This window comes from Leptonychotes weddellii, chromosome 3 (assembly GCF_054177405.1).
Source record: "Leptonychotes weddellii isolate Sample4059 chromosome 3, ASM5417740v2, whole genome shotgun sequence".
NCBI classification, from domain to species: Eukaryota; Metazoa; Chordata; class Mammalia; order Carnivora; family Phocidae; genus Leptonychotes; species Leptonychotes weddellii.
This window is the reverse complement of record NC_138371.1, coordinates 146788780-146815898: the sequence shown is the minus strand read 5'-3', so window position 1 is coordinate 146815898 and position 27119 is coordinate 146788780. Positions and strand designations below refer to the sequence as shown.

The window sequence follows — 27119 nt, the reverse complement described above, 5'->3', positions numbered from 1 at the left end:
TTCTTGATCAAGTCATTGGAAGGGCTAGGGAGAAACCAGCTGGGAGTTTTCAAACTGCTGACCTAGTGGTGAGACCCAGCTGTTGGACAGTACAATGTCAGAACTTCTTAGTATCGCACCTCAGAAGTGAAATGATAACAAATTAGCAGACATAGAGGTAAGACCAGCAACCTTCACAGACTTCCCTCAACATTCGTTAAATTGAACTCATTCCCTGCCCCCCAGAACTTTGCTTAAACCATGTTTTGTTTTTACACTAAAAGTAATCCAAAAGGATGAAGTAAATAGGATACCTATTACCAAAAGTGAACATTAAACCTATTCTATTGCTCCTTATATATTGCAGACGGAACTTCCAAAGAAATCTGCTACACTACTTAATGAAACAAAGATCTGATTGACCGTCCCTTAAACTGTCAGTGATGATGTCACACTCAGTGGGATCTAAAAATAGCCTCCAAGTAATCAGCGTTATACACATGAAAATGGTCTTACTCTATCCAGCTTTCAGTGATGGTATAATTGAAGGTCTAACGTTACACTTGATGTTTTCTCTCTACTAGCTCTGTAGTCGTCAAATTCCATTATATATTATTTAGTTAGCATCAACAAAGTCTCATATTGCTGTTGGGCTTTGAATGTGTTACTGTGAAGGCACACATTTTAGAGACCTGAGTTATGTTTCTTCTCGTAGGTCGATGAGGTAATGCTGACTCTGAAACAGGCCTTCAGCACCGCAGCTGCCCTGCAGAGTGCCAAGACCCAGATTAAGCTGTGTGAGGCCTGCCCTATGCACTCTTTGCATAAGCTCTGTGAAAGGATTGAAGGTACGGTAGAACTTGGTGGGGGCGAAAGAAGAGTTTGCTTTGGCATCTGGGAAGTGAGAAAGTCCTTACTCTGGGCGGATGGGTCTTTTTTTCCTGGTGAAACCAGAGCCCAGAGAATCATTTCTCATGTCCAGGCAAATGTGTGTTCTCGGTCTCTCTGAGGTGCTTGCCATTTTCCCCACTTCTTTCTCTTTTTCATTTTTAATTCTTTTTTTTTTCTGAAGGCAGACTCAAGGAAGGGAGTTAGTTGTATTTCCCACAGTTCTTACGACTGCTATGTACTTAGTGAGAACTGACCAAATGTTTGTTCAGTGGGTGAAGAGAGAATGTCAACTGCTTATTTAAGTCTCTTTTTCTTCCCCTCTCACTTGATGCTGTGTTCCTTTTCCCTAAAACTGTAGAACTGGAACAAACCTTGTGTGGCTTTTGAGGGACATTTGAAAATGACAGACGTAATGGATGTGATACCGTAAAGCAGGTTTTTAAAAAAAAGTGTTCTGAGGAGGGGAAATGAGGAAGAGGTGACTCTGTGACTCACATCCCCTTTCTCCTCATTATCTCATTAACGAAAAAGGTTGGAAACTACTTCACGGGAGAAGAAACGCAATTCGATGCATACTTGTTAAGCATCTGCTGGGGGCCAAGCATTGCACTAAATACTGGCAGTATAGAAGTGATTGAGATGTGGGCTGTGCCTTCAGAAGCTTACTGCCCAGCGTGGAAGACAGGCACATGAGCCGGTTAATGCAATTCAGGATGATAGCTGTTAGGATAGATTGGGAGAGTGCGAGTGCCAGAACGTGGCAGAGAATGGTTTCATCATTGTAAATGCAAAAATTGTGATTTCTGTTCAGTAGGCCGCAGGATCATAGGCACAGGGCAAAATTGATGATGAACAGCAGTGTGTACTGAACATCCATTCAGCTGTGTGATCAAGGACTATTTAAATGTAATATTCATATTTTAAATTTTCTGATTTAACAATGCACATTATTTTTGCATTTGTACCTTTACAAAAATGGAAGATTCTTTGGTGTACAGTAAAGAGACCATTATAAATTTGTGGCGGAAAGGCTGAATTGCTCAGGAAATAGTGTTGGATCAATTTGCTATCCAAAGAGAGAAAGATTCCTTCCACTTATCCTACTCAAAATACACTCTAGATGGATCAAACCCCTCACTGTAAACAAAATATTAAAATCATTAAAAGAAAATAAGAATATTCTGGTGTCCTTAAACAAGGAAACCTTTATGAAGATACAAAAATGCAAAAACTGTTAAAAGAAGACACTGACAGATTTGACCTCATAAAAATTTACATTTTCTGCATAACAACTATTTCCTTGGAAGTTAAATTAGGAGATAGCAGATTGGTAATCAGAATTTATTAGAATTCTTACTGTTTGAAAGAGAAAGATAAAACTACCAGTAGGAAATGACACAATCCATATTAAAAAACACTCATATGAGAAGGAAATTAAAAGGTCCAATAATAAAAACGAGAAGATTTTCAACCTTACTAGATGTCAGAGACATGAAAATGGAAACAACAATAAGATAGTCATCAGATTAACTGTTGGTGAAATTGTGGAGATATTGATACATTTATGTGAGGCTGAATGTAGTGTAAATTGGGATAGCCATTTTGGGAGAGTTGATAGAAATTAATTAACCTAAAATTACCCACCAGTTCCCTGTCTTGATAAGAGAAACTCTTATATAGCTTCAGAAGGTGACATTTTCAAGGTTGTGTTGTTTTTAAATAAGGGAAAATTGGAAACAACCCAAATGTGTATCAGTAGCCTAACTGAAGTATATTCATACAATGGAACAATTAATAGGAATGAATTCCAATTGTATATCAACTTGGATACATCTTAAAATTATATAATCGAGTGAAATGATAATTTGCTGAATAATACATACACTTTGTTATATCTGGAAAAATACATAAAATAATACCCTGTATTTCTTTTTTAAAGAACTTTTAATATGCTCTATTTTTAGATTTACAGGGAAGTCGCAGAGTTTCCAAATGTTCGTCCCCCATCCTCCCCAGTTGTTAACATCTTATATAGCCCAGTGCAATGTCCAGAACAGGAAATTAACATTGGTACAATATTATTGTCCCAACTAAACATTTCATTTGATCTTCACCAGTTGTTTTGTCCATGTCCTTTTTCATTCCAGGATCCCTGTTGGGATTCTGGCTCGTCTGTGGTTGTTGCCTTACCCTGGGCTCCTGCAGTCTGCAGCTCCTCCTCAGTCTTTCTTTGTCTTTCATGACCTTGACATCCCCAATGAGCGGCGCTCTGTTACTTTGCTGGATGTCCCTCAGTTCAGCCTGTTTGACATCTTTTTACATTTGGACTGAGGGTACTCCTCCCAGCAAGAGCACTGTAGAAATGGCGCGGCCTCCTTCTCAGGGCATCCTGTCACGGGGCTCATGATGTTGAGTTTATTACTGGTCATGTTGGCCTTATCACCTGGTCAAGGTGCTCTCAGCAATTTTCTGCTATAAAATTACCACTCTTCCCCCTGGAGCCAACAAATATTTTAGGAAAGATACTTTGAATCTACACAAATCTCTTGTCTCTTATGCCTTTGCTCACTGATTGTACTACCTATCAAAGGCAAATTTAGCTCTATCTATATCTATAATGTTTGAATATTTAAAAAATGTAGAATATATCTCACTCAGGTAATAAAATATAAAGCAAATAAACACACACAGTGTCATCTTACTCAGAGGAAAATAACTCTTGTCTTTTAAAAAAAACTTATCGAGTGCCTGGGTGGCTCAGTCGGTTGAGCCTCTGCCTTCAGCTCGGGTCATGATCTCTGGGTCCTGGCATTGAGCCCCATGTCGGCCTCCCAGCTCAGTGGGGAGTCTGCTTCTCCCTCTCCCTCTGCCTCTCCCCCTGCTTGTGCTCTCTCTGTCTCCATCTCTCTTTCAAATGAATAAATAAAAATTAAAATTAAAATAGAAAAAAATTATAAAACCAAAAATGTTTTCATGGAAAATGTTTTTGCCCAAGGACTTGATGTAAATTATGTGTATGGGTGTGATAGATATAAAAATAACATGATATGAAAAGGTAACAATTTCATGGTAGAATAATAACACTAATTATATTACTAAGTACTATTGCTATTCCTGAAATTTTGTTACCATGGAACAAGACCTGCATGAGGAGGAGAGACTCCTGTTTATGCTGTAGCTCTGCCTTTTAATATTATTAATATTAAATTAGTATTATGTCATGGTTTAAGCTCAGAGGATTTTGGCCAATGCTATTCAGTAATAGTTTGGCCAGTTCACTAATGAGTTTCTACAGTGTCTGTGTTCGTATACTAAATGGTACCTGGTTATGCTGTTGATTTGGTATCCTTTAGAAACTTCTTGTTAATAATTCTGACTTCAGGATGACTGACAGGGGGCCATTGATTCTGGTAAGGGTTCCATCTAGCTTTCATCATTTCGTGGTAGTGTTCCAAGGCTTGTTATAGGCAGGGACCGCTCCTTGAGAAGATTTAACCTCAGAGCCTGCTGGCAAAGGGACAAACTGTAATACCTGATATATGCATTTTGATCTTTGCAGCTACATTCTGTTTAATACTTATCCCCATCATTTTCCCTAGGTCTCTACCCCCCGAGAGCCAAGCTGGTAATACAGAGGCATCTCTCATCACTGACAGATAACGAGCAAGCAGACATCTTTGAGCGAGTTCAGGTAACATGATTTATAGTTCTCACAAATGAGATATAAGAAATGAGAATTGGATCCTGTTTTTACAAGTTTTTTTTTTCACTCCTCTCTCTGAAATTAAAGATATATATCCTGTTGCACTATATATGATAGTAACCAGAATACCACTGTTACTCTTGCTTCTGAGAGCAGTGAAACACTTAGATTTATTTATGTCTGTCTGCCAGACACACAAAACCAAGTGGGAATACAATAAAATGAGAGAAGCTGTGTTGCATAGTGTGCTTTTGGTTTGTCTCCTGGACAGAAAATGAAGCCAGTCAGTGACCAGGAGGAGAATGAACTTGTGATTTTACATTTGAGGCAGCTGTGTGAGGCCAAGCAGAAGACACACATTCACATTGGAGAAGGCCCATCGGTGAGAAGATGCTTTTCTTCCTTGACCTACTTTTGTTTTGTTCATATTTTTAGTCAAAATATCACAGAAGATGTGAAAGGAGTTTCTTTTCTTTGTGTTCTCACCTTTAGGGCTAAAGTTCTATCAATCAGATTTATTTTTCAACATCTTAGGAGTTTTATAGGAGGTTTTAACATTGAGATAAAATAATGATGAGCTTTAAAATGTGAAAAAAAATGGGTTCTTGGTATAAAAACAGTATTAACAAATGTTCGTGATTGAGAATGAACATGCTTTTTTGGTTATATTGATCTATTTTATTTCAAATTCATACAAACATTTTATTTCATTACAAGTTTACACAACCTTGATGGGTAAATAGCAAACACCCAAAGAAGCAGATAGCATTTTGGAAACAGCCATGTTAGCTGCAAACAACGGTCTGATATTTTTGTGCATGTGGTTGAGAATGTGTTTCCAGCAGCATATAGATAAAGCAAGATACCAGCACCAGCCCTGTAAGAAGGTGATGACATAGTTACTTCTCAGTAACACAAATTCAGGTTAGTCTGTATCTCACTCTATTCAGAAGAAGTCACACATCACTTTATTAGTGATTCCTGAATTGGATTCATTGAACCAGCTCTTCTAGAGAATCTTCTTTGAGCCGAGCTGTGTGATAATGGTGAACCAAGAAGAGTGAATGAATCCTCTAGGGAAGGGCTCAAATATTGGAAAGGGGAATGCAGATAGATAAATGGATACATAGAATAGAGGCAACAGTGTGGCTTTTTAAAAGAATGTGCAGTGAGCTCAAAAGTAGCTATGTCTTTGCTTTAGGGCCAGAATACAGAGTAAGGATGAAGGGAAGAATTCAAGAATTCAAGGGGAAGAAATTTTTTAGGGGGGGAGGCAGGGGACCAAAGTTTTAGGGGAGATAGTTTGTTAATTGAAAAAGTCAAGGAGGTGTTTTTTGTTTTTTGGTTTTTTTTAAGATTTTATTTATTTATTTGAAAGAGAGAGTGAGAGAGAGAGAGAGCACAAGAGGGGGGAGCGGGAGAGGGAGAAGCAGACTCCCTGCTGAGCAGGGAGCCCGATGCGGGACTTGATCCCGGGACTCCAGGATCATGACCTGAGCCGAAGGCAGTCGCTTAACCAACTGAGCCACCCAGGTGCCCAAGGAGGTGTTTTTTAAGAAAGGGACATTGAGCACAAAGTTATGCAGTAGCTGTGACCATGACATACTCCGTGCAGGTCTTCAGAGTACTTAATGGATTTTTAGGATGCACTTGGGGATTGATGGGGAAATAATGGCTGGAAGGATAGGCAGCGGTGAGATGATGAAGAGACTTAAGTGCTAAGCCTGACTTTGTCATTGAAGGTAAGAGCATGAGATCAGATTTGTAATTTAAAGAGAGAATTCTGGGGCGCCTGGGTGGCTCAGTCAGTTAAGCGTCTGCCTTCAGCTCAGATCATGATCCCAGGGTCCTGGGATCGAGCCCCACATCAGGCTCCTTGCTCAGCTGGGAGCCAGCTTCTCCCTCTGCCCCTCCCCCCTGCTTGTGTTCTCTCTCTCTCTCTCTAACAAATAAATAAATAAATAAAATCTTTAAAAAGAAGAGCTAATTCTGTTGTCATAGTGATGGCTGATTTGTGGGACAGGTTGATGGGTGAGGGGGTTGACAGTGTTAGAACTGAAATCACATTCCCAAATCAAGAGAATTTTGTAATAGAATATGCGAGAAGTGATTCATATCATTGCACAAACTTTTATCAAGTTGCATACTGTTTACTAGGCAGTGGTGTTGAATAATGACAGCTCTTTTCTGCCATTTAACTGTTGAGGAGGAGAAACCAACATGTAATCAAATAAAGTAAAATATGGAGATAATGGTGGGATTGGTACAATGATAGAAGTATGTGCTAGACAGAGATAACACTGCTACATAAATAGATTGAGTGAGTCTGTCTTTAAAAATTTATTTTGTCTTGGAGAGAAGCTGAGCTAGAGCACTACTGGAGATGTGGGGGAGGGCGAGAGATGAGGCAGGAGCTATTTAGGAGGCATGATCGGCAGGACTTTGTGACCAGGAACGTGTCAAGGGAGCGAAAGGGGATTGCTAGGAGAGACTTCAGAGTTTCAGATGTGGGGGAAGTGGATGAAATTGAGCTGGAAATATAGGAAGAAAACAAGAGTGGGACGAGGGATGGAAATAAGAAATAAGAGTTAAGTTTTAGAAGGGGGTTTGGGGGGCACCTGGGTGGCTCGGTCAGTTAAGCGTCTGGCTCTTGATTTCGACTCAGGTCGTGATCTCAGGGTCGTGAGATTGAGCTATGCTGGACATAGAGCCTGCTTAAGATTTTCTCTCCCTCTCCTTCTACCTGCCCCTCCCCCTGATGTGCGCGCGCTCTCTCTCCCCCTAAAAAGAAAGTAAGAAAGAAAAAGAAAGAAAGAAAGAGAGAAAGAGAAAGAAAGAAAGAAAGAAAGAAAGAAATGTGTTTGAGATTTAATTAGAAAAATGGACTTGGTGCCTACAGAGGAATTTGAGTTGATATTGTGAATAAATATGGAAGACAATGAGTTTTGGCATAGATTTGAAGTCAAAGCAGGTACTGAAGAACCCCTGCATTTCAGGCAATGAGTGAATTAAAATGGTGCCAGGGAAAAACCTGAAAGAGGATGATAGGGTAGACAGAGACTGGAAGAGATTTGCTACGGTAGGTGACCAAGGTAGGGCAAAAGTTCAAGTTAGAACATCAACCATGTCCAGTGATACAGGAAGGTCAAGAAACATAAAGACTAAAATCTGTGAACAGGTTTGCTGATTTCAGTCACTGGTGGTGACAGTGATGTTGACTAGAGGCCCAAAGAAGTGTGTGAGCAGGGATGTGCATCTTCTTGGTGATGGAGGGCCCTAAAGACCACAGAAGAGGAGACTTTAACACATTGTTTGTTTTTCTGCTAGTAGTTAAGTTCAGCCTCACTCTCTTTCCCTCCCTTGCCCCTTCCTTTCTTCCTTTCATTTATTCATCTGGTATTTACTGAGCAGCTACTATGTCAAGCACTGTGCTTAAGTACCAATACAACTTCCCTATTTTATTTATTAATTTTTTATTTTTTTAAAGATTTTGTTTATTTATTTGACAGAGAGAGACACAGCGAGAGAGGGAACACAAGCAGGGGGAGTGGGAGAGGGAGAAGCAGGCTTCCCGCTGAGCAGGGAGCCCGATGTGGGGCTCGATCCCAGGACCCTGGGATTATGACCTGAGCTGAAGGCAGATACAACGACTGAGCCACCCAGGTGCCCCACAACTTCCCTATTTTAGTCATGTTCTTTGCCTGGAAAGCCTGAGAAGAATGTCCTCCCAGTCCTTTATCCACACCTGAGCCCAGTCCAACCTACATCCATATTCATTGTTTTCTTTCCTTTCTTGATGGGGGTCGTATTTCTTTTTATCAGTAACTTAGATCTGTTAACCGATTCTAATGTGGACCTTTTATTGCCTTCTGTATGGACTGTGCTGAATTCTCTAGTCTGGGCTTTCAGTCTCTGATTTTCTGTCCTTCAGGTGATTTTTGAATACTCCTTTCAGATAAATCTTCCCCCAAACATTACTTTTACAGTGATGCCCCTCTGCTTATAAATTCTGATCAGTGATTCTTCCTATTCAAAGTTTCATCTCCAGCCTCACTTTTCCAAGTTAACCTTCAGCTACTTTTCTTTGTTTTAGCCAAACACCTGCACTGACCCCTGTCCCATGAGCATTGGTCTTTATGATTTTGCTAACATCATCCCCCATGCTGAGAACTTCTCCATCCCCATTTTTTTCTGCCTGTAGAATCTTGCCTATTTTTTTTTTTTATTCCTGACCACTGAGACCCACAACCAATCCTTTTATTCCTGAGACCCACAACCAATTTTCATGCTTCCAGATTTGATACATGTTGCTTTGTGTTACTGTTTAATGTGTATATATCCCCTTTTCAAACAAATAACAAAGTTTCTCTCTTGGAAATTTTCTAGCACTCCCAACCCTGTAATATACATAGTAGCTTGTTAGTCAACAGAAAAAATATAGAGGGAACCTCGTATGGTGGACATATTGTAGATTCTCATACAGCTTAGTACTATCAATGAGTACTTGTTGATTTGAAAGATAAATGACTCACAAATGAAAATGGGATTGTCACAGAGGCATTAGCAGATTTCAGTTTTACTAGAAGATGCTTTGTTCTTTGAGACTTACTTTCTGTGCTTTCCTTGGTAATTTGGATATAAAATATGCAGCTTGGAGAGGGATGGTTATAGTTGTTAATCAAAGTAGCAGTAAAAATTGACATCTCATGCTTAATTTTTATTAAATATAGCAGGAATATATTAGCAAGAAGGAAAGGCATAAAGGAAAGATCTGTTTTTTTATTACTTAATAATATTAAAAAGCAAACCCCTGCCCTTATAATCTGTATGCTCACAGTGTGGAACCTAAATTATTACTCCTTAATAGAGCTACAGAAGAATTCTTGTGCTTTTTAATGGCTTAGTCAAGCCCATATTTAAAGCCTCATTTAACCTTGAATGTTTCTAAACTAAAATTTATCTGTTTTTCTTTCTATAGACTATTTCAAATAGTATAATCCCGGAAAATGCAACAAGCAGTGGAAGGTTCAAACTTGACATCCTGAAAAATAAAGCTAAGAGATCTTTAACTAGCTCCCTGGAAAATATCTTCTCAAGGGTAAGATTAAACTGAGACTCTCTTAATTAGATATTAATGTCTGTGTGTGCTAACTGCTTTACTTCACTCTCAACTGGCTCATGGAAAATTTCCTTTAAAAAAAAAACAACACAAACTACTAAGATAACTTTAATTTAGTTAACTTATTTTAAGTAATCTCATAATTTATTCTGGTGCCTCTAATATCTAAGTTTGAGCAAGAGATTTAGTAGTAGAGATAATATGTATAAAAAAGGGGAAGTAGAATATTGATGCCCGATATTATAAGAACTTATTATCATTTGCCACATAAAGTTATAAAGTAGCCTTCATTTTGCTATTATTAAGAGCTGACGGGAAATGCTAAAATAGTATAAATTAATAGGAATTTATGTATTCCATTTATTTTATTGTGTGTTTTATTTTAAAATCAAAGTGATTTCTCTTCCCTTCATTTTTTTCTTCCTGAATAATTCAAAGCTCTTAGATAAGCCCAAGCAAGGTAGATGTCTTAGAGCTGGAAGGTGGGGGACCCACAGTGGCCCAGAGCATGGTGTCAGAGCCAGCATAGTGGAGGGGAGAAGGCTTCCAAGGTGCTTGTTACAAGGAGTCCTTGAGCAGGGTGAGGATGGCATTGTGTGTGTGGGTGGCAGCCCTGATGTGCGGAGCCTGAGTAGGATGAAGAGCGTTGGTGAGGTGACAGTTGTGGAGAATTTTACGCACAGGGGACTGGTCAAATATGGAACTGTATTAAGGATTCGGGAAAAGGGAATTGCAAATATGAAGAGGGAAGAAATTAGAATAAATTTTGTTGTTGGATTCAACTCAGAGGTATGTAAAATCCTGGTTATCTATCTGTGTACTTTTGAATTAATTTTTAATATAGTTAATTTATTTTTATTTGTTTATTTTTAAATATATATTAACGTGTGTGTGTGTAATTGTGTACATGGTCCCTGGCTGTGTCCACTGATAGGAGCTGGAAGCAGCTTTTCTGCAAATCCCAAAGAATAAATTAAGCCTGGTTAGGTGACACTAAGCACCCAGATTCTGGTTTCTGTTTATCATTCTACAAGAAGGAACCAGAATCCTGGGAGAAGTGGCTGATTCTAGGACTGCAGGGGAAAGTACAGGATAAGCCCTGAGCATGTTGGTGTTGTAGATAGTAAGGGAGTGCTCAAAGAAAGATGGTGGTATGTCATAAAGACCGTGAAGGGCTCCCACCCATTGACATGTAAACCTCAAAATAAATGATAGTAAAGGATTGTAACCTGCTGTATAAAACAGGAAATGATGAACCTACTCTGATATGAAAAATGAACAAATACCTTGGAAGTTTGATCATGATCAGGGTATTTACTGGATTTAATTGATACTCATTAATTACAAAGAGGTGAGTAGTAACTTTATGATGGAGAAGGTCGGCAGACACCACCTTAGTCAAGTGATCAGATGGAGCGTCCTCAGCAGTGGGACAAATTGAAATCTTGTGCCACTTGATACAGAGAGTACAGAACTTCTGTGCTATTCTTGCCAAAGGGGCAATACCTGAATCGAATCATGAGGTAGCGTCAACAAACCCACATTGAGGTACAGTCTACAAGATAACTAGCCTGTTGTCTTCAAAAGTGTCAGGGTCAAGAAAGTTAAGTGCGGTACAGCATTAGGACAGTACCTTCTGATATAGGGTGTTCTTATTTTTATTTCTTTGCCAAAACTCTGAATACTTTCATGGGTATTCTTCTTAATGATTGAAATTCTTCTGATTCTAACAAAAGCCCTATAGCAAACATGGTCAGCTATCAATACTATTGTCAGCAGAAGACAGAATGTAGGAAAAGAGAATTCTAGGAGATTAATCAGAAGTGTGTGAATGCAACATTTCATAGAATTTTCTTATCCTTTTTTTTCCTTCGGTATTTATAAATTACTTGTGTTCCTTCTTTCTCTCTCTTTCCTTCCTTTCTTACTCCCTCCTTCCCTCCTCCCCTCCCTCCCCTCTCTTCCACAGTATTTAGTGAGAATTTTAGTGGAAAGGCCATTTAAGTAGGTGGTCAGGGGACCTGAATTCAACACCTGGCTTTATATTTATGATCTCGATTTTATATTGATGTAGGTTTTAGATTTATGATCTCGGACAAATTATTTACCTTTCCTAAGCCAGTTTTCCAGTTTGTGAAATGTGCGTACTGATAACGTGCTTACCTCCCGTTACTATGAGGATGAAATGTCAGTCTGCTAGGAAAATATCCCACTGTAGCTATGAGATGGTACAAATAGTGGTAAGCTCTGGAACCTCTGTCCTTTACAAAACGACCAAAGGGGACTTAGAGTGTTACTCTCCTTATCCCCATTTAGTCCCTTGGCATTCTGCACAACGCTTGCAAGGATGACTTTGAAGTGCCTCTCGCTCGCATAGCCTTGAAAGGCTGCACTTGAAAGGGCACAGCCCATCTGTTTTGGTCAAGGCGGATACTGTAGCTTGTATCCCACAACGCTGCCAAGTGCCATAAATTATGTGACCTAACGAGATCTTGCTTGCACCATGAGCAACAGAATGGACTTAAGGGGAAGGTTGGCAGCTACCCATGTTGTGTTAAAGGTTACATAGAAAAGAGGTTTGTGTACGTCTAAAACGGGTTAGTTTATCTCTTTCTTTCTAAGTTACATAGTAGAAAATTGACACACCAGTCTTAGAGCTTGGCTCATAATTGCTGCCATTTTTAAATGTCAAGACAGTTTATTTAACTAATTATAGTTGTTTATGAAATAGGTTATGTTTTTAAAATGCTTAGAAGCTCAGCTATTTAACAATTAAAAAGTGGGTCCAAGGGAGAAGGCTTGACACATGTATTACCAAATCATCATATAGTTAAACTGAAAAAGCTGTCTGCTCAAAGGTGAAAAGACAGAGTCTTGTATTCTGGTTGTTTGTCTTGCTTTTTCTGAAGTCAGAGTTTTCCAGAAGGGAAGTTTTTACTAATATATTTATTAATATATATTTTCAAAAGAAGAATATTTACAGTATAAATTATGCATCATAAGAAAACACCCCTCATTTCATCCTTCCCTTAGAGTACTTACTATCCATTGTCCTTCCTTGTTGAAACGTGTGAATTAACGACCATGATAGAGGATAATTTTAAAGTAAGTTTGTTTTGCTTGTGCACATACACACATACACACACACAAACATATGGATAAAACACTACTACAAGTAAAATGTGTGATTTAAGTGCTTTTCTAATAATGGCAATGATTTGATACCTGTCTGATTAGTTACTTGCTTGTGACCAAATAACCTGTTTTAAGATATGCAGGCGGGTTTGGTGTGGAGATAGCAGCTAAGAAAATGGGAAAAAGCAAAAATATTTACAATATTTTCCTCATGGCCAAACTCATAAACCGAATCATTTATCAGCCACAAATATAGTTTGTTACTGGAAGTATCTCCTGGTCTGTATAACACTGAAATAATAACTGAAATAGCTGAAGGAACCTTGAATCAGGTTCTAGGATATTTGCAAAATTACCAGCATCGGCTACTTAGTTTTATTAGTAATTCCACTCTTCCCAAGCTCTGTTTCTAGGAGATGTGGGTACCAGCTCAAGAGTTTCACTGTTAAGTTGAATGTCCTGGGTTCAAGTTGCTGCCCTGTCCTTTAACTAGCTGTGTAAACTTTGGCACATAATCTATCAGAACTTCAGTCTCCTTAATGGTAAAGTTGAGCTACGTAACTATACCTACCTCATAGAATTTTTGTGAGGATTAAATGAAATAATGCATTATAAAATGCTTAACACGGTGTATAGCAGACTGTAGGAACTCAATAATATTTGACGCAGCTGTTAATTTTACTGTTGATATAGTTGTTATTTATGGTGCCACCAGAAATATAAAACTATAATTAATATACATAGATAAAAATAAAGATTGCTTCTATAAAACCAGGTGTAGGATACCATCAATATAAAACAGTCAATTGAGAGAACAAGAGTCACTGGAGTGAGCAATTGAATCAACAGTCAGTTGGGTGATAAAGAAAGAATTGTTAAAACTCTGGTAGTAGACATAAAAAAGAAAAATTCAACAGAAGTCTGGGGCACGAGAGTTGAAAAACTCTTCCAGAAAGTAACGCAAAATGACAAAGAAATGGAAAATAGGAGGACAAGGGAAAAACTTAAAGGTTCAGTCTGAAGATCCAAAAGCCAAATGGTAGGAATTACACAAAGAGGAAATACCCCAATCTCCCTTTCTCAGAAGGCACCTGGAGTGTGTACTCTGCCAGAATGAAGAGGTAAACTAAAAAAAAAAGGAACACATGAGATCAAAGACACAAATTTCGACATAGGGTAGTATTAAAGGACATGTCTAGGTTGATAGTAAAGAAAATTACTGGGAAAGTCTATTCTTTTTTTTTTTTTAAGATTTTATTTATTTATTTGACAGAGAGAGATACAGCGAGAGAGGGAACACAAGCAGGGGGAGTGGGAGAGGGAGAAGCAGGCTTCCTGAGGAGCAGAGAGCCCGATATGGGACTCGATCCCAGGACCCTGGGACCATGACCTGAGCCGAAGGCAGTTGCTGAACAACTGAGCTACCCAGGCACCCTGGGAAAGTCTAAATTGCACCCTGTGTAGAGTAGGGCAGAAAGACCAATTTCTAGAATGGGTAGCTCAAAGAAAAAGAAAAAAAAAATTGCAGTTGATGGATTATGTGATGTTTGACCACACCAAGTTCTGTGGGTGACTTTTGTAATAAAATCATGATTGCTGAGGTACTTGTTAGTCTGACTACATGAAAAACAGATTGTACAAGATAGGAGTTGTAGTAACAGTAAAGTATGTAGTAGATGAGATGATCGCTTCAGTTCCTCTTTCTCAGATCATCCATGAAATTCATACCAAACAACCATGAAAAGAAAAACAAGAACCAATATTGAAGCAGACTGATGTATAGTCTTCTACAGAGAAATACTTTCTTGATGTAGTTTTCATTGTGGAAGAATGAATGAAGCTAAGTCTATACATTTTATGACACAGTTTTGAAAAACCTGTTTGTTATAATCCTATAATGGGAACTATGATGTTTGCCATCTAGGTTGTGTGGAGGTTGCATGTATTAAATCATTTTCTCTATAACTGTTGTGGTTTGTGTGTTCTGCCTTCCATGGTTGTGTTTATCTGTATGAGACATAAAGCGAATGGGGCACTCTCTGATCTTAACCCAGTTCTCCTGATCTTATGGATGAAGAATGTTTAACCTTATAACCAGGGTAACTTCAAAAAGCTTGGTCTGAGTATCTAGTTATCTAATGACTGATTTAGAAGCAGTGTAAATAGGTTATTTTCTTTATCGTGCAGACATGGCTGTGAATACTGCTGACAAATTTGAGCAAACTGCAGGAGGATCCATTTAAGGCTAACCTAAGGAGGTGACTGCCTTTTATAGTTTTAAAGTAAAAATTTAAACCATACCAACAAGTGAATTTTATTCTCTTCATTCAGGGAGCTAACAGAATGAGAGGTCGGCTTGGAAGTATGGACAGCTTTGAACGATCCAACAGTCTTGCTTCGGAGAAGGTAACCCATCTCAGTTCCCATTTTTAGTACTAATTGCCACTTGGCAAAAACCAACACTGATACGGTAATATCACTCCATCATTTTGTTCTGAGTCCTTTATGACTTTTAACAATTATTCATTATTATTAAAATTAAATTTCAGGGATTGAATTAATGTTAAAATAAATTAAAAATACTATTGTTTTAAATAAGAAGGCTCTGTATAGTATCATGTTGCTCTCTGCTCAGCCGCCCCTTTCTTGTGTTAGGACAGAACACATCCTCTTCCCAGCTATCAGGCTTTTTACTGTTTGGAGATAGTATGCTTGGGAGGACAGTATTTGGGCAACTGTTGATCCAAAGCCACAGAAAAATAAGCCCTGTAATTCCAGCACTTATACAGTGATCTTTTTATGTTTTGTTCTGTCCCCGTGTTACTTCCCCCCGCCCCATTCCCTCCCTCCCCATTTTAACTGTCACATTAGGCTCCTCTTTATCTCATAGATAGTTCTCAGTAGGTTTGATTTCCTGCTTCCTGGATCATGCGATATGTAACCTGAGGTCTATGCAACCTATTTTTTTAAGGAAAATATTAAAATATGTTTACTGAACTTTGTGGTGACAGAATTGCGACAGACTCAGTCTCGCTCTGAGTCTATTAACCCTAAGCCATGTTTATCAAGCTAAACATTTCTGCAGTGGTACCTGTTTTGGAAAGTAGAAACAGCATACCCGTCTAAATTGAGAGATTTATGATGTCTGCCCATGCAATATGAGAGGCATTCCGGCATAGCTCACTTTTCATTCATTTCCTGTTTTCCATGTCTTTTAAAAAAATTTTACCTCAGGGAACATGTCGCGGGAGAGAAACATCCACAGTGAAGGAAGGTGCTTAACAGGCTTTATTTTATTTTCCTGAAGGCTTTGCCATGAAACTTGGACACTCAAGCATTGTGGTATTGTTTTGACAGTACAGGAAGCATGCGGCCGATATGTCACGGAAATCAGTAGATATGTAAACACAGACTCCACCCTCTTTTGGTCATGATGCCTTTTCATCTTTCTGTCAACAGTGAGAAAAGTACAGTAACCATAGCATTTTACCACAAAGTGTTAGGGGGAAAGAATACCTTTTCTTATCATTTTTTTCACTTTCTGCCTATCTTTACGGATGCTGTGTTACAGCTGCTTATCAGAAGAAATGGGTGGTGGTGATACTGATTAGCCTTCAGCATGGATTGAGCGAAAAAAATAAAAAAGTTTTGTCATGACTCTGGAGGAAGAAGAGGCACCCTGTCACTTTTGAGCTGTGTGTTGAAGCAGGTCTGCCATGATCCATGTAGGAAAGAAAGACCTCACTTCTACTTGCTTTTCAGGACTATTCACCAGGAGACTCTCCGCCGGGGACACCACCAGCCTCCCCACTGTCCTCAGCTTGGCAAACGTTCCCTGAAGAGGATTCGGACTCCCCACAGTTTCGAAGACGGGCGCACACGTTCAGCCACCCACCTTCAAGCACAAAGAGAAAGCTGAATTTGCAGGATGGGAGAGCTCATGGTGTTCGCTCCCCTCTTCTGAGGCAGAGCTCCAGCGAGCAGTGCGGGTGAGTCCAAACCTCTTTCTGGAAAGTGAAATAAAATTGTCCTGTCACCTGTTTTGATCAACATGGAGTCAAGATCTGTTGTGACTTCATGCTGCCAACATTTTGTCTTTAGAAAGACCAGAAAAATAAATTGAAATATAAAAACCTTCATTAAAAAAAAAAAACAAAAAAACCTTCGTTAATGAAGGAAACAAGGCAAGATTTAAGGTACACCCCAAGAGTTAAAGCATTTTGGATGAAGACTTTTTTTTTCCCAGAAAAATGGAGAAAACAAGATATTATGCAATTATTTTCTCTGAAAAACTTGGTGACAACACGTTACTCAGTGGCTTCTTGATGATGGCTCTAATGAAAGAGTCAGCAAATTTGAAAATCACCTGCATAGCAGTAGGACTTCCTGTTAGCCTGTAATAAAATACAAGGGTTAAAAAAAAAAGCGCCTGAGTTACCTTCATACCTGTGATAAAATTTAGCCATATTTCATAATGAATTAAAGCCAAAAATGAAAATTATTAAAAATTTTATCTAGAATAAAAGGATGTCTGTAAAGAAGAATACACATATCATAACTGTCAGGAAGTGTCCATTAGAAATGATCTGATGGTATTTAAAAAATAATTCAGCAAAATTGTTTGGCATTTGGAAAGATATAATAAAGGGGGTAAATCCAGAATTGCAGAATGGTTTTACTTCTTCCTTTGTAGCTCATATTAGAATTTATATCCTAGAATTAATTTTGTTTCTCTTCTTTGCCTGTGAGTTTGAGCCAGGAAACAGAATCTGATAGTGATCCCAGTTGGAGGAAAACCCAGAACTCATTAGTTGTTATCAAATTTACCCCCATTTCTTTTAAGGATACTATTTTATTGTCAGTATTGTTTTTTGACTGATTCAATACTTAGAAATAAGATAGATATTTTGGACATATGAAAATAAAGGCGATTAACAGAATTAATTTTTCTCAGATTTGCTTTTCTAAAAAAAGATTAAGTATTCATGTGTATATCAAGAATGTGTATATCATTTTTAATGACCACTTCACTTATATTTATATTTATATATGTATTTATATTTATATTTATACAAAGCAATAAGTCTGTTTTTTGCAGGAAAAGTTATCAAGAATTTAAAACATTATTTTAGACTTATAAATGATTTCTCTATTTCTCCTTACATCTTATAATGTAGATGCTCAAATAATTCTTGTCAGTATGAAAAGATGCTATTTGTGCTATTGTGAAAACTTGCTAGGAAGAGAATCTTCTGAAAAGAGCAGTCAGTGGAGGAGGTCCAAGGATTCAGAGCAAACTGTGGACACACAGCCCCACAGGCTGCAGGGAGAACAGAGACGTTCATGTTTGTTAAGCCAGAGGTATTATGACGGCTTCCGACAAGCAAACATGTTGTTCCTAAATTTTTTGAAGGGTTTATATGTTTAAAATAGCTAAGTCTTTGAACTACTGATAATCTGTCACAGGAACGTGTTTCCTGTAATTATTTCTGCTTTCCTACTTTTTTTTTTTCCCTTGAGGTATCTTTTGCATGTAAAAACAAACACCGTTTGTCCTAAAATCGTGAAGAATTTTTTAGAGACAAACACGTCTGGTTGCTCATGCTGGGTGAGGAATTCAATTTGTGAAGAGTGAGCTAGGTCACGGTCATCGAAAGAGACGACTGCATGCTCCCCTCTTTCCATAGAAGATCCAGCCCTGAACTTTAAAAGGAAAGGTTAAATTAATAGCAAGAACCTGTTTATAATGCTTTTTCATAGTGAATGAAGATTTTTGCCGAAATCTAAATTAAGACAAATCTGCTGTGTTTTCTGTACTCAGCATTCTTCCATCAGTGCGGCGCATGCACAAGGAGAGTAACTCTTCCTCCAGCCTTCCAAGTCTACATACTTCCTTCTCTGCCCCTTCCTTCACTGCCCCCTCTTTCCTGAAAAGCTTTTACCAGAATTCAGGTAGACTGTCCCCACAGTATGAAAATGAAATCAGGTGAGATCAGTGTCCTCTGTTTGCAAAGCAAAGTTTTCTGCAGTGATATACTGATATGTTACTAAAAAGTGGCTGATGAATTTTGGAGTGACTTGTATGCATCCGTATGCTGTGCTTGTTCTAATCCATTTCTGATATGTCAATTTCAATTCCAATGAATTTTATCAAGAAAACTTTTAAAACCAGTGTTTTAAAGCTTTTAACAACATGATTATCTTACTTTTTGAGTTATATCTTTTTGTACTATTTGTGTGATTCTTCGCTGTATGCTCCAGAGTCTAAGCTTTGTATTGTTTGCAACAAGCCTGGGTGCTAACACATACTAAACAAATCTCCCCCCCAAATCGTGCTTTTTTTTCTTAGCCTCTCTGGACATATGATATGGAATCCAAAAGCCACTGATTTAAACATGTGTACTAAAGTGATGGATACGATATATTTTTATTTTTAAGTATATAGAATATTTCCTAGGCATTTTTTGAGTTTTCAATGACATAGACTTACTTCTCTGAAACTCGGTGTAATTACATAATGAGTATATTATCGTGTTGATGTCAACTTTCAGAGAGCATGAAGGATTTCTTGAATCTTATAGATATTTGATTTTGTTTTGTTCCCAATATTGAAAATATATATAGCCTTTTAAATCTTCTTCTTTGAGCTTTTAGCTACACGAAATTAGATACAGTGATTTTTGGGGAATTGTCTTTTTTAAAAATTTAAAGTTATGAAATCTTACTGATTATCCAAATTATTAGTGGGATATTGACAGCCTCTGGAAAGTGGTGAATTAACTTGGGAATTCTTTTAAACGGATTGATTGTTGCTGGCTTAGAAGTTTGTGACATTCATTCAGGTTTTTATGTGTAGCTTGACTCATTCTTTTTTTTTTTTTTTTGCTGTATAGTGTTCCAATTCATATACCACAGTTTATCTGCTCACTTGCTGATAGACATTTGGGTTGATTCTAGGCATTTGATATTTGGCAATTCTTGCAGTCAAGGAGAGGGATACCTGTTATCAATCAGCCTGTGTGCCACTAAGATTTTCTTGGAATACTCTTTTGGCCTCATTTCTTTCAGACTTAAGGAATCCCAAAAGTTAGCATTTAACTGGGTAACCTTCAGTAACTGGTTACATTAGACTAATTCTTGAATTATCACTGAGTGTCCTTTGTCTATGTATGCCAACTGTTTTCGCTCCAAGAAAGATAGTTAATATTGGATTAAAAACAATTTGAATCTGAATTTCCTCAGAATTAGTACAAAGTCCTGTTCATACATTGAGTTTCTAGTGAAGAAAGTTAATGATGAACTGATTTTAAGGATTTTTTTCCTGGGGGACCCTGGCTGGCTCAGTCAGTAGAGCATGCGACTCTTAAATCTCGGTGTCATGAGTTTGAGCCCCACGTTGGGTGTAGAGATTACTTTAAAAAAATAAATATTAAAAACATAAATAAGAGGTTTTTCAAGGACAACCTTATGGGAGAAGAGTTAAAAGAAATTAGCTACAAAAACAGTATAATATGTATGGAATATGCCGTGATCTGAGAGAACCAAGAACGTACATATATAAAAATATCAGTTTGCCTTATCTCCATAGTACTACCTATGAATAGGAATACAGCACTTCCAGTGAAACATGTTGGCAGTTTCTTATTGTTCTGTTAGTTAAAGTGAGCATCTGGACAATCCCAGTTTTCTTCTGGAAACAGAAGCATGCCTGAAAGTGACAATTAGGAAAAGCCATTGAGGTCAAAGGTTAGCTGTGAACAGGACATAGAATACCAAAATGGTGACTTTTTCTTAGATTATTTGCAGTGTTTAGATTATTTATAGTGTAGGGCATTACATATTCATCTTCAGTGGTTTGCTTAAGTGTATGCATTATTCTTGTTTATCTCTTCTTAGTCCTCTGTACCTCATTCTAATAGAAGGATATTGAAGTCAGAGGCAAGTATATATTAGTTTTGCATTGAAAATTTCCACTTTTTTAGCTATCTTACTTGAAGTGATATATTGAAACGTGGGGAACTTTTAAATTTGTAGGATCATTAAAAGTAATCCTGTTTTCTGTACTTTGTAGTATTTTCTTGGCTCTGAGAAAATCTAAAAATCAGAGAGCACATTTTTGTACATTTTTCTATGGCATCTGTACATTTTTTATTTACTTATTTTTTTTGTAATTTGACAAGCCTAGAATCAGTAGGCCAAAAAGAGACTTAAAATTTTTATTTTCATAGAAAAGTACACCAGTCATGAGGATACAGCTCAGTGGATAATCACAGAGTGAATACTCCCGCGTCAATAACTGAAATGCTATCAGCACTCCCACAGTTCCTCGCCTTTTCCCACCCAGTTACTTCCCCTCCTCCTGACCAGTAACACCATAGTTCATATTTGCCTGGTTTTGAACTTTATATAAATGGAATGATACAGCATATATTCTTTTATTCTGGTTTCTTTTGTTGCACCTTAGTTTGTGAGATTCATTCCCATTTTTATGTGCACTTTATTAATTTTTTATTGCTGTATAGTATTCCATTTAATATGTTACAATTTATTTTATTTTATTTTATTTTTTGCTAGTGGACATGTGGATTGTTTCTAGTTTTTGGTTATTTTTTTATTTTTTAATTTTTTTTTATCTAGAGAGAGAGTGTGAGCAGTGGGAGGGGCAGAGAGAGAGGGACAGAGAGAATCCTAAAGCAGGCTCCATGCCTACCACGGAGCCCAACATGGGGCTTGATCTCACGATCCTGAGATCATGACCTGAGCCGAAATCAAGTGTCGGATATTTAACCGATTGAGACACCCAGGCGCCTCTAGTTTTTGGTTATTGAAAGAGTACTGCTGGGGCATCTGGCTGGCACAGTTAGTAGAGTGTCTGGTTCTTGATCTTCGGGTTATAAGTTTGAGACCCATGTTGGGTGTTGAGATTACTTAACAAAATAAAATCTTTAAAAAAAAGTAGTCCTATATATTATTAGTAGTGCATATCTATGCATTATTGAGGACTACATCCACAGTAGTAAAATTGTTGGACAAAATTCTAATAGGTTTATTTCATCTAGTAAGTCACTTGGACATAAATTTACTAGTTACAGTCTTGGAGAGGGTGTTTTTTTCAATTTGTACTTTGATATAATTTCAGAAATTTGAAATAATTTCAGAAAATTTGAAAAAGATTATGGAGAACTCCTGCAAACCTTTTATCTAGATTCATCGACTTTAAAAATGGCCACATTTTCTTTATTATTCCCTCTATCCGTTAAGATATATATGTAAATATATGTACATGCAATATATATGTAAATATATGTATATACATATGTATATATGTAAATATATGCATACATGTATCTTTATTCTAAGCCATTTGTGAATAGGTTGCATATATCATGTCCCTTTACTCTGAATACTTTAGTATATATTTCCTAAGAATAAGGATATTCAAGAGCATGGTTTTAACCCAGTGATTTCTGAATCTACATTTCTCATCACTGCTTTCAGAGAGAACATTATGTGTATACAATTAGCATAATATCTGGAACTACTCAGAATGGTAAGGGGAGGAAGTTCAGAATACTATAAATTATAATTTTCTTTTCACTTGAGTATCTCATATTTTATTAGTTGTATCTCTATGCATAGTCAAATAAGGTATAGAGTAGGTTAGCATATGGGCTAACATATACTACTTTTTAAAAAGCCTATTAATTTGAAATTTGAAACTCAGATTAAGCATCCTTCTCTAGGACCTCTATTCTGAATTATTAAAAGCATGTGAGGTTACTGTTTTTAAGCAGGCTGAGAAAAAGGAGACAAGATATTTTTAACATCATGGTTTATTGATAAGTAGGTTTATCTGTGCAGCATTGAAATGATTAAGGAAAAGGAATAAGCATATGTTTTGTTCTACCTTTGAATTAATTTTTAAAAATTTAATGTTATTTCATTGTTTAGTGACTAAACTATAATTGTGATGATATAGTATATTTATATAATATTCATTTATCAAATATATATCCTTTTCATTTATGTTGAAGTTCATTGGTCAAAAGTAAAATGATCATCATTACTTCTATTCACTTATAAGACTTGTCAGTGAGAAAATAAGATTTTTGCTGATGAAGTACTTTGTGGTACAGTTTTGGTTCATGTAGTTCTCTTGTGTTCACTGATAAAAATAGTATTATCATAACTCATGGTTCATTATTGCCTTATCTATGCCTTATTGATGACTAATGGGAATGCCTTTTTATTCTAAATCCTGATTTTGGACATATATCTCTCTCTGTGTGCTAATGTCGTTCCTTCTTTTCCTGTTGTACTAGACAGGATACTGCTTCAGAATCAAGGTGATTAGAGGTCTAAATATGTTCTTATAAAAATTCATAAATTCTTCCAACTGAATATCACTCTCAGTTTAAAACGCAGTTTTGGCTGTCTCGTGAATGCATGCCAACATTCCAGTGCTATGATGGATATATAGTAGGGAAAATGTGATGCCTGGTGTAATCAAAGATCACAAATGATCATTTAAAATGTTGATTGCAAACAGAAATCCTGTTTCTACTCTATTCCATGTTGACAATTTCTTAGTACTGTGCTGTGGCCTTCAATCAAAGCCCAATTTAAATTCTGAATTAATAGACATGAATTTGCTCATTTGGAGGTACACATGTATATATAAGGAGTTTATTTCAAATCCTGAGAAGATGCAGAAATGAGCAACCTAAAAGAAACATACTCATGAAATTTAATCTGGTTTTCACCCAAAGAGGATTGTTAATCTATTTCCTTTCACCTTAATTCTTGACACATTGGTTATTTTGAGATACTGCTCAGGCCTGCCAGACCTCCCACTGGTCTGGACAAAGGAAAACACCTCCTTCCTTAATATGGAAGTCTGACCACATCTGTAATGACATCTCTTCCTCTTGACCCACATGTTTTTTGGTAAACATCCAAAATCATTGCTGAACAACTTAATGGAAAATGATTAGTTTTTGCTTTGTTCTAGTTTCTATACTTAGCTTATGTCAGGAATCCAATGAAACAGACATGCCCATCTTCCTATTTGGAGCCACTAACATTTAGATTTCTTTCCAGTTGGAGTGAAAACACATATTAAAGATTGAACTAGAATGAAAAAGAAGGAGAAAAGAGAAAGGAGAAAAAAGAAAATTATTTTGGCCACACTGATAAGACTGAGATTTATAACTGTCACTTTTTAATGGTTGGGTGTAAGACGTTTAAATAATACTTCTTATCTACTTTTTTTTTTTAAAGATTTTATTTATTTATTTGAGAGAGAGAGAATGAGAGAGAGCACATGAGAGGGGGGAGGGCCAGAGGGAGAAGCAGACTCCCTCCCGAGCAGGGAGCCCGATGCGGGACTCGATCCAGGGACTCCAGGATCATGACCTGAGCTGAAGGCAGCCGCCCAACCAACTGAGCCACCCAGGCGCCCACTTCTTATCTACTTTTAAAAGCTAATGGAAATGTTAGTTTTACTGTGTGTCTTTCTAGGTTCTACTATAGGTATAGAATTAAGTTTGTTTATTACCTTAGAAATCATTCGGCCTATAATTTCCTTACTTTACATATGGTTAGATTGAGCCCCAGGGATGTTTTATATCTTGCTTGATACTATTTTCTGAATTTCAGGTTTTAGGGATGTGAGTAAGCAAATGAGCTTGCTACCCAGAGATACTTTAAATTCCAATGCAAAGAACTTGATCTTTTAAAAATTTGCATTCAGTGTAGAGTTTATGAAATAAAACTGTTTTCCTCATTCTTTTTGTTTGTTTTACACGTTGTTCCACTGATTAATCTATCTGTGATTCATAGCTCAGATGCTACATATAGCTTTCCATTAGATTAGTTCAATATCAATTTTATTTAATTAGTCAAGATTTTCCATAGAATGATAGGATTGCCCCCAGTTGAAAGCCAGGACTTAGATAACTATTAATGTACCTGATGGGATTAGGAGTTAAACTATACTATGGATCCTGTGGGAAAAGCTGAAGTTTCATCACTATGTTGTTCCATGAGTCTTTCTTGAGGCATTTACAAAGAGAATGCTTTTTTAGATTTCTGTCACATAGTTGCTATCACATTAATCAAGTCTTGTTTCCATCTTGAGTTGTAAAACATTGTGACTTAGATGTAGCTTTAAATCAGTATTAGTCATTTTTTGGACTTGATGCTGGTAGTTTTCGATGAGGGTTAGGGGGCTGGAGGATGGGGGGCAGTTTGCTGCTCAGCAGAGTAACACCTTTGTAAACTGGTTCTGGCTCAGGACTTTTGTGAAAAGGTTGTATTGCCCGGGGTGGGAGGGGGGATATGGGGGGGGCGGAATAAAACATGACTGCAGCCTTAAAGTTGAGTCCCTGTGAGTGGTCACGAAAACATCCTCATTTCATAGAATATAGAATATCTGGTGAATTAATTGTTATTAAAGCAGACAAGTATGCATTAAAAATTCTGTGTTAACATAGAAGTATAATGTTAATTTAATAGTTGATGTCGTGAAGGGTCTAACTGCTTGGCCAAAGATGTATTAAAAAGTTATCTTGAAGCTTTGTGGGAGGGTTCATATCATATCCATAGCTTTGAATTCATGCTGTGTCCAGAAGGACTTGGAAATGCCTCCCAGCCTACAGGGTGATAACATGTAAGATGGGATGTTTCCTCTCCTTCTAAAGCTCTCATTGGTGCCTTTCGGATTGTGGTCCTTAATTAATTGGTGCTTGGTAATAGGAAGTATATATAGAATACACCACTACAAAAATAATGTGGGAATTCTCCACATTGTATTCCCTTCCTGGTTATTCATTTTTAATGTCATAAATTTTCAATAGAGGTAATTCTGGCACAAAATACTTTTTCTGAATATGTCTCTTGGGAAGCAGTTTTATAATGTTCATGTTGATGTTCCAAAATGCAAAAGCAGGAGGGAAAAGACTATATGAAAAAAATAGGAAATGGTTGTAATTTGTTTTATCATTTAAAAAAATGTAAAGATAATTAATACACTAATATATGTATAGTCCACCATATTAATGTGTTTTTTATTTGATCCTATTATTTTAAAAAGTATTTGCATTTTGGAGTGGAGTTATTTCAAAAGCAAAGAAGAAATGAGACACTTGCATAAATGAACACCTAATACTTTGAAGTTATTTCTCTGCTGAAATAAATGACTTTATTCCCTTAAAAAATAGAAAAAGGTATATTGATCAAAAGACTTAATGCTAGTTAGAGACTGATTTTTTTTTTTTTTTACTAGAACACACAGGATACTTGGGGTCCGGACAGCTTTAGTTTTATGGCCCGATAGTGCTTTGTCTGAACTAACACAGAGAGTATTTACATTGGCGTGATAAATTGCAGTGCCTAAGCGTCTGAATTCGGACTGCCTGGGTTTGAATCCTGGCTGCTCCAGTTACTATCCGTGGAACTGTGGGCAAGTTACTTAGACCTCAGTTTTCTCACTAAAAATGGGAACAGAAATAACACCTACCCCATAAGTTTTTTTTTTTTTTTTTAAATCTTACCCCTCGATGCACACAAGTTCATCACTGTTACTTTTTTTTTTTTTTTAAAGATTTTATTTATTTATTTGACAGAGAAAGACAGAGTGAGAGAGGGAACACAAACGGGGAGTGGGAGAGGGAGAAGCAGACTCCCTGCCGAGCAGGGAGCCCGATGCGGGACTCGATCCCGGGACTCCAGGATCATGACCTGAGCCGAAGGCAGTCGCTTAACCAACTGAGCCACCCAGGCGCCCCCCCCATAAGGTTTTTATGAGGATAAAATGAGTTCATACTTGTAAAATGCTTACGACAATGCAATTGCCACCTTAGGAAAGTCAGGTTGCTGAGCAAATGTAAATCAAAAGGTAAGCTTTGGTAAGCTGCATATATGCACTACTGTTGAAACCCTTATCTGGACTCTGACTTCTGGATACATGGTTTCTCTAATTAAGTGAAACAGGGCAGCTCTTGCCTTATCTCAGCCACCAACCTGCTTTTTCAGGATGCCCTTTTTTAGTACAAGATAAAGGGTCAATGGTCTGTTATGGAAGTTCTTTTCAATATATCATTATCTTATATTTTTACTGCTAATTTTTGGCTTATAAGTTCTGACCATTAAATTCTGGACCTGGAAGAAAATGTGTCATTTGGCGATTTATTTAGATCATAGGATATAAAATGTTAGATGTTATGAAACTTTCAAATTTGTAACGGGCTAATATGAGGGGTACTTTATGGACCTGTTTTCTTTTTTTTTTTT

The 27119-nt window shown here is 37.2% G+C and overlaps 1 protein-coding gene across 5 annotated transcripts in view; it reads left to right on the top strand.

The window, feature by feature from the left end:
• TBC1D4 (TBC1 domain family member 4) overlaps nucleotides 1-27119 on the top strand; it is a 168795-nt gene that overhangs the window by 111805 nt on the left and 29871 nt on the right. For 4 of the 5 annotated variants that reach the window (XM_081815037.1, XM_006733610.3, XM_081815039.1 and 1 more), the window contains 7 exons: nucleotides 695-827; nucleotides 4470-4561; nucleotides 4845-4955; nucleotides 9552-9671; nucleotides 15159-15233; nucleotides 16590-16816; nucleotides 18649-18813. In XM_081815037.1, coding sequence (XP_081671163.1) covers nucleotides 695-827; nucleotides 4470-4561; nucleotides 4845-4955; nucleotides 9552-9671; nucleotides 15159-15233; nucleotides 16590-16816; nucleotides 18649-18813 — 923 coding nt within the window. The remainder of the gene's footprint in view (nucleotides 1-694; nucleotides 828-4469; nucleotides 4562-4844; nucleotides 4956-9551; nucleotides 9672-15158; nucleotides 15234-16589; nucleotides 16817-18648; nucleotides 18814-27119) is intronic. The other variant, XM_006733614.3, reaches the window with a different exon arrangement.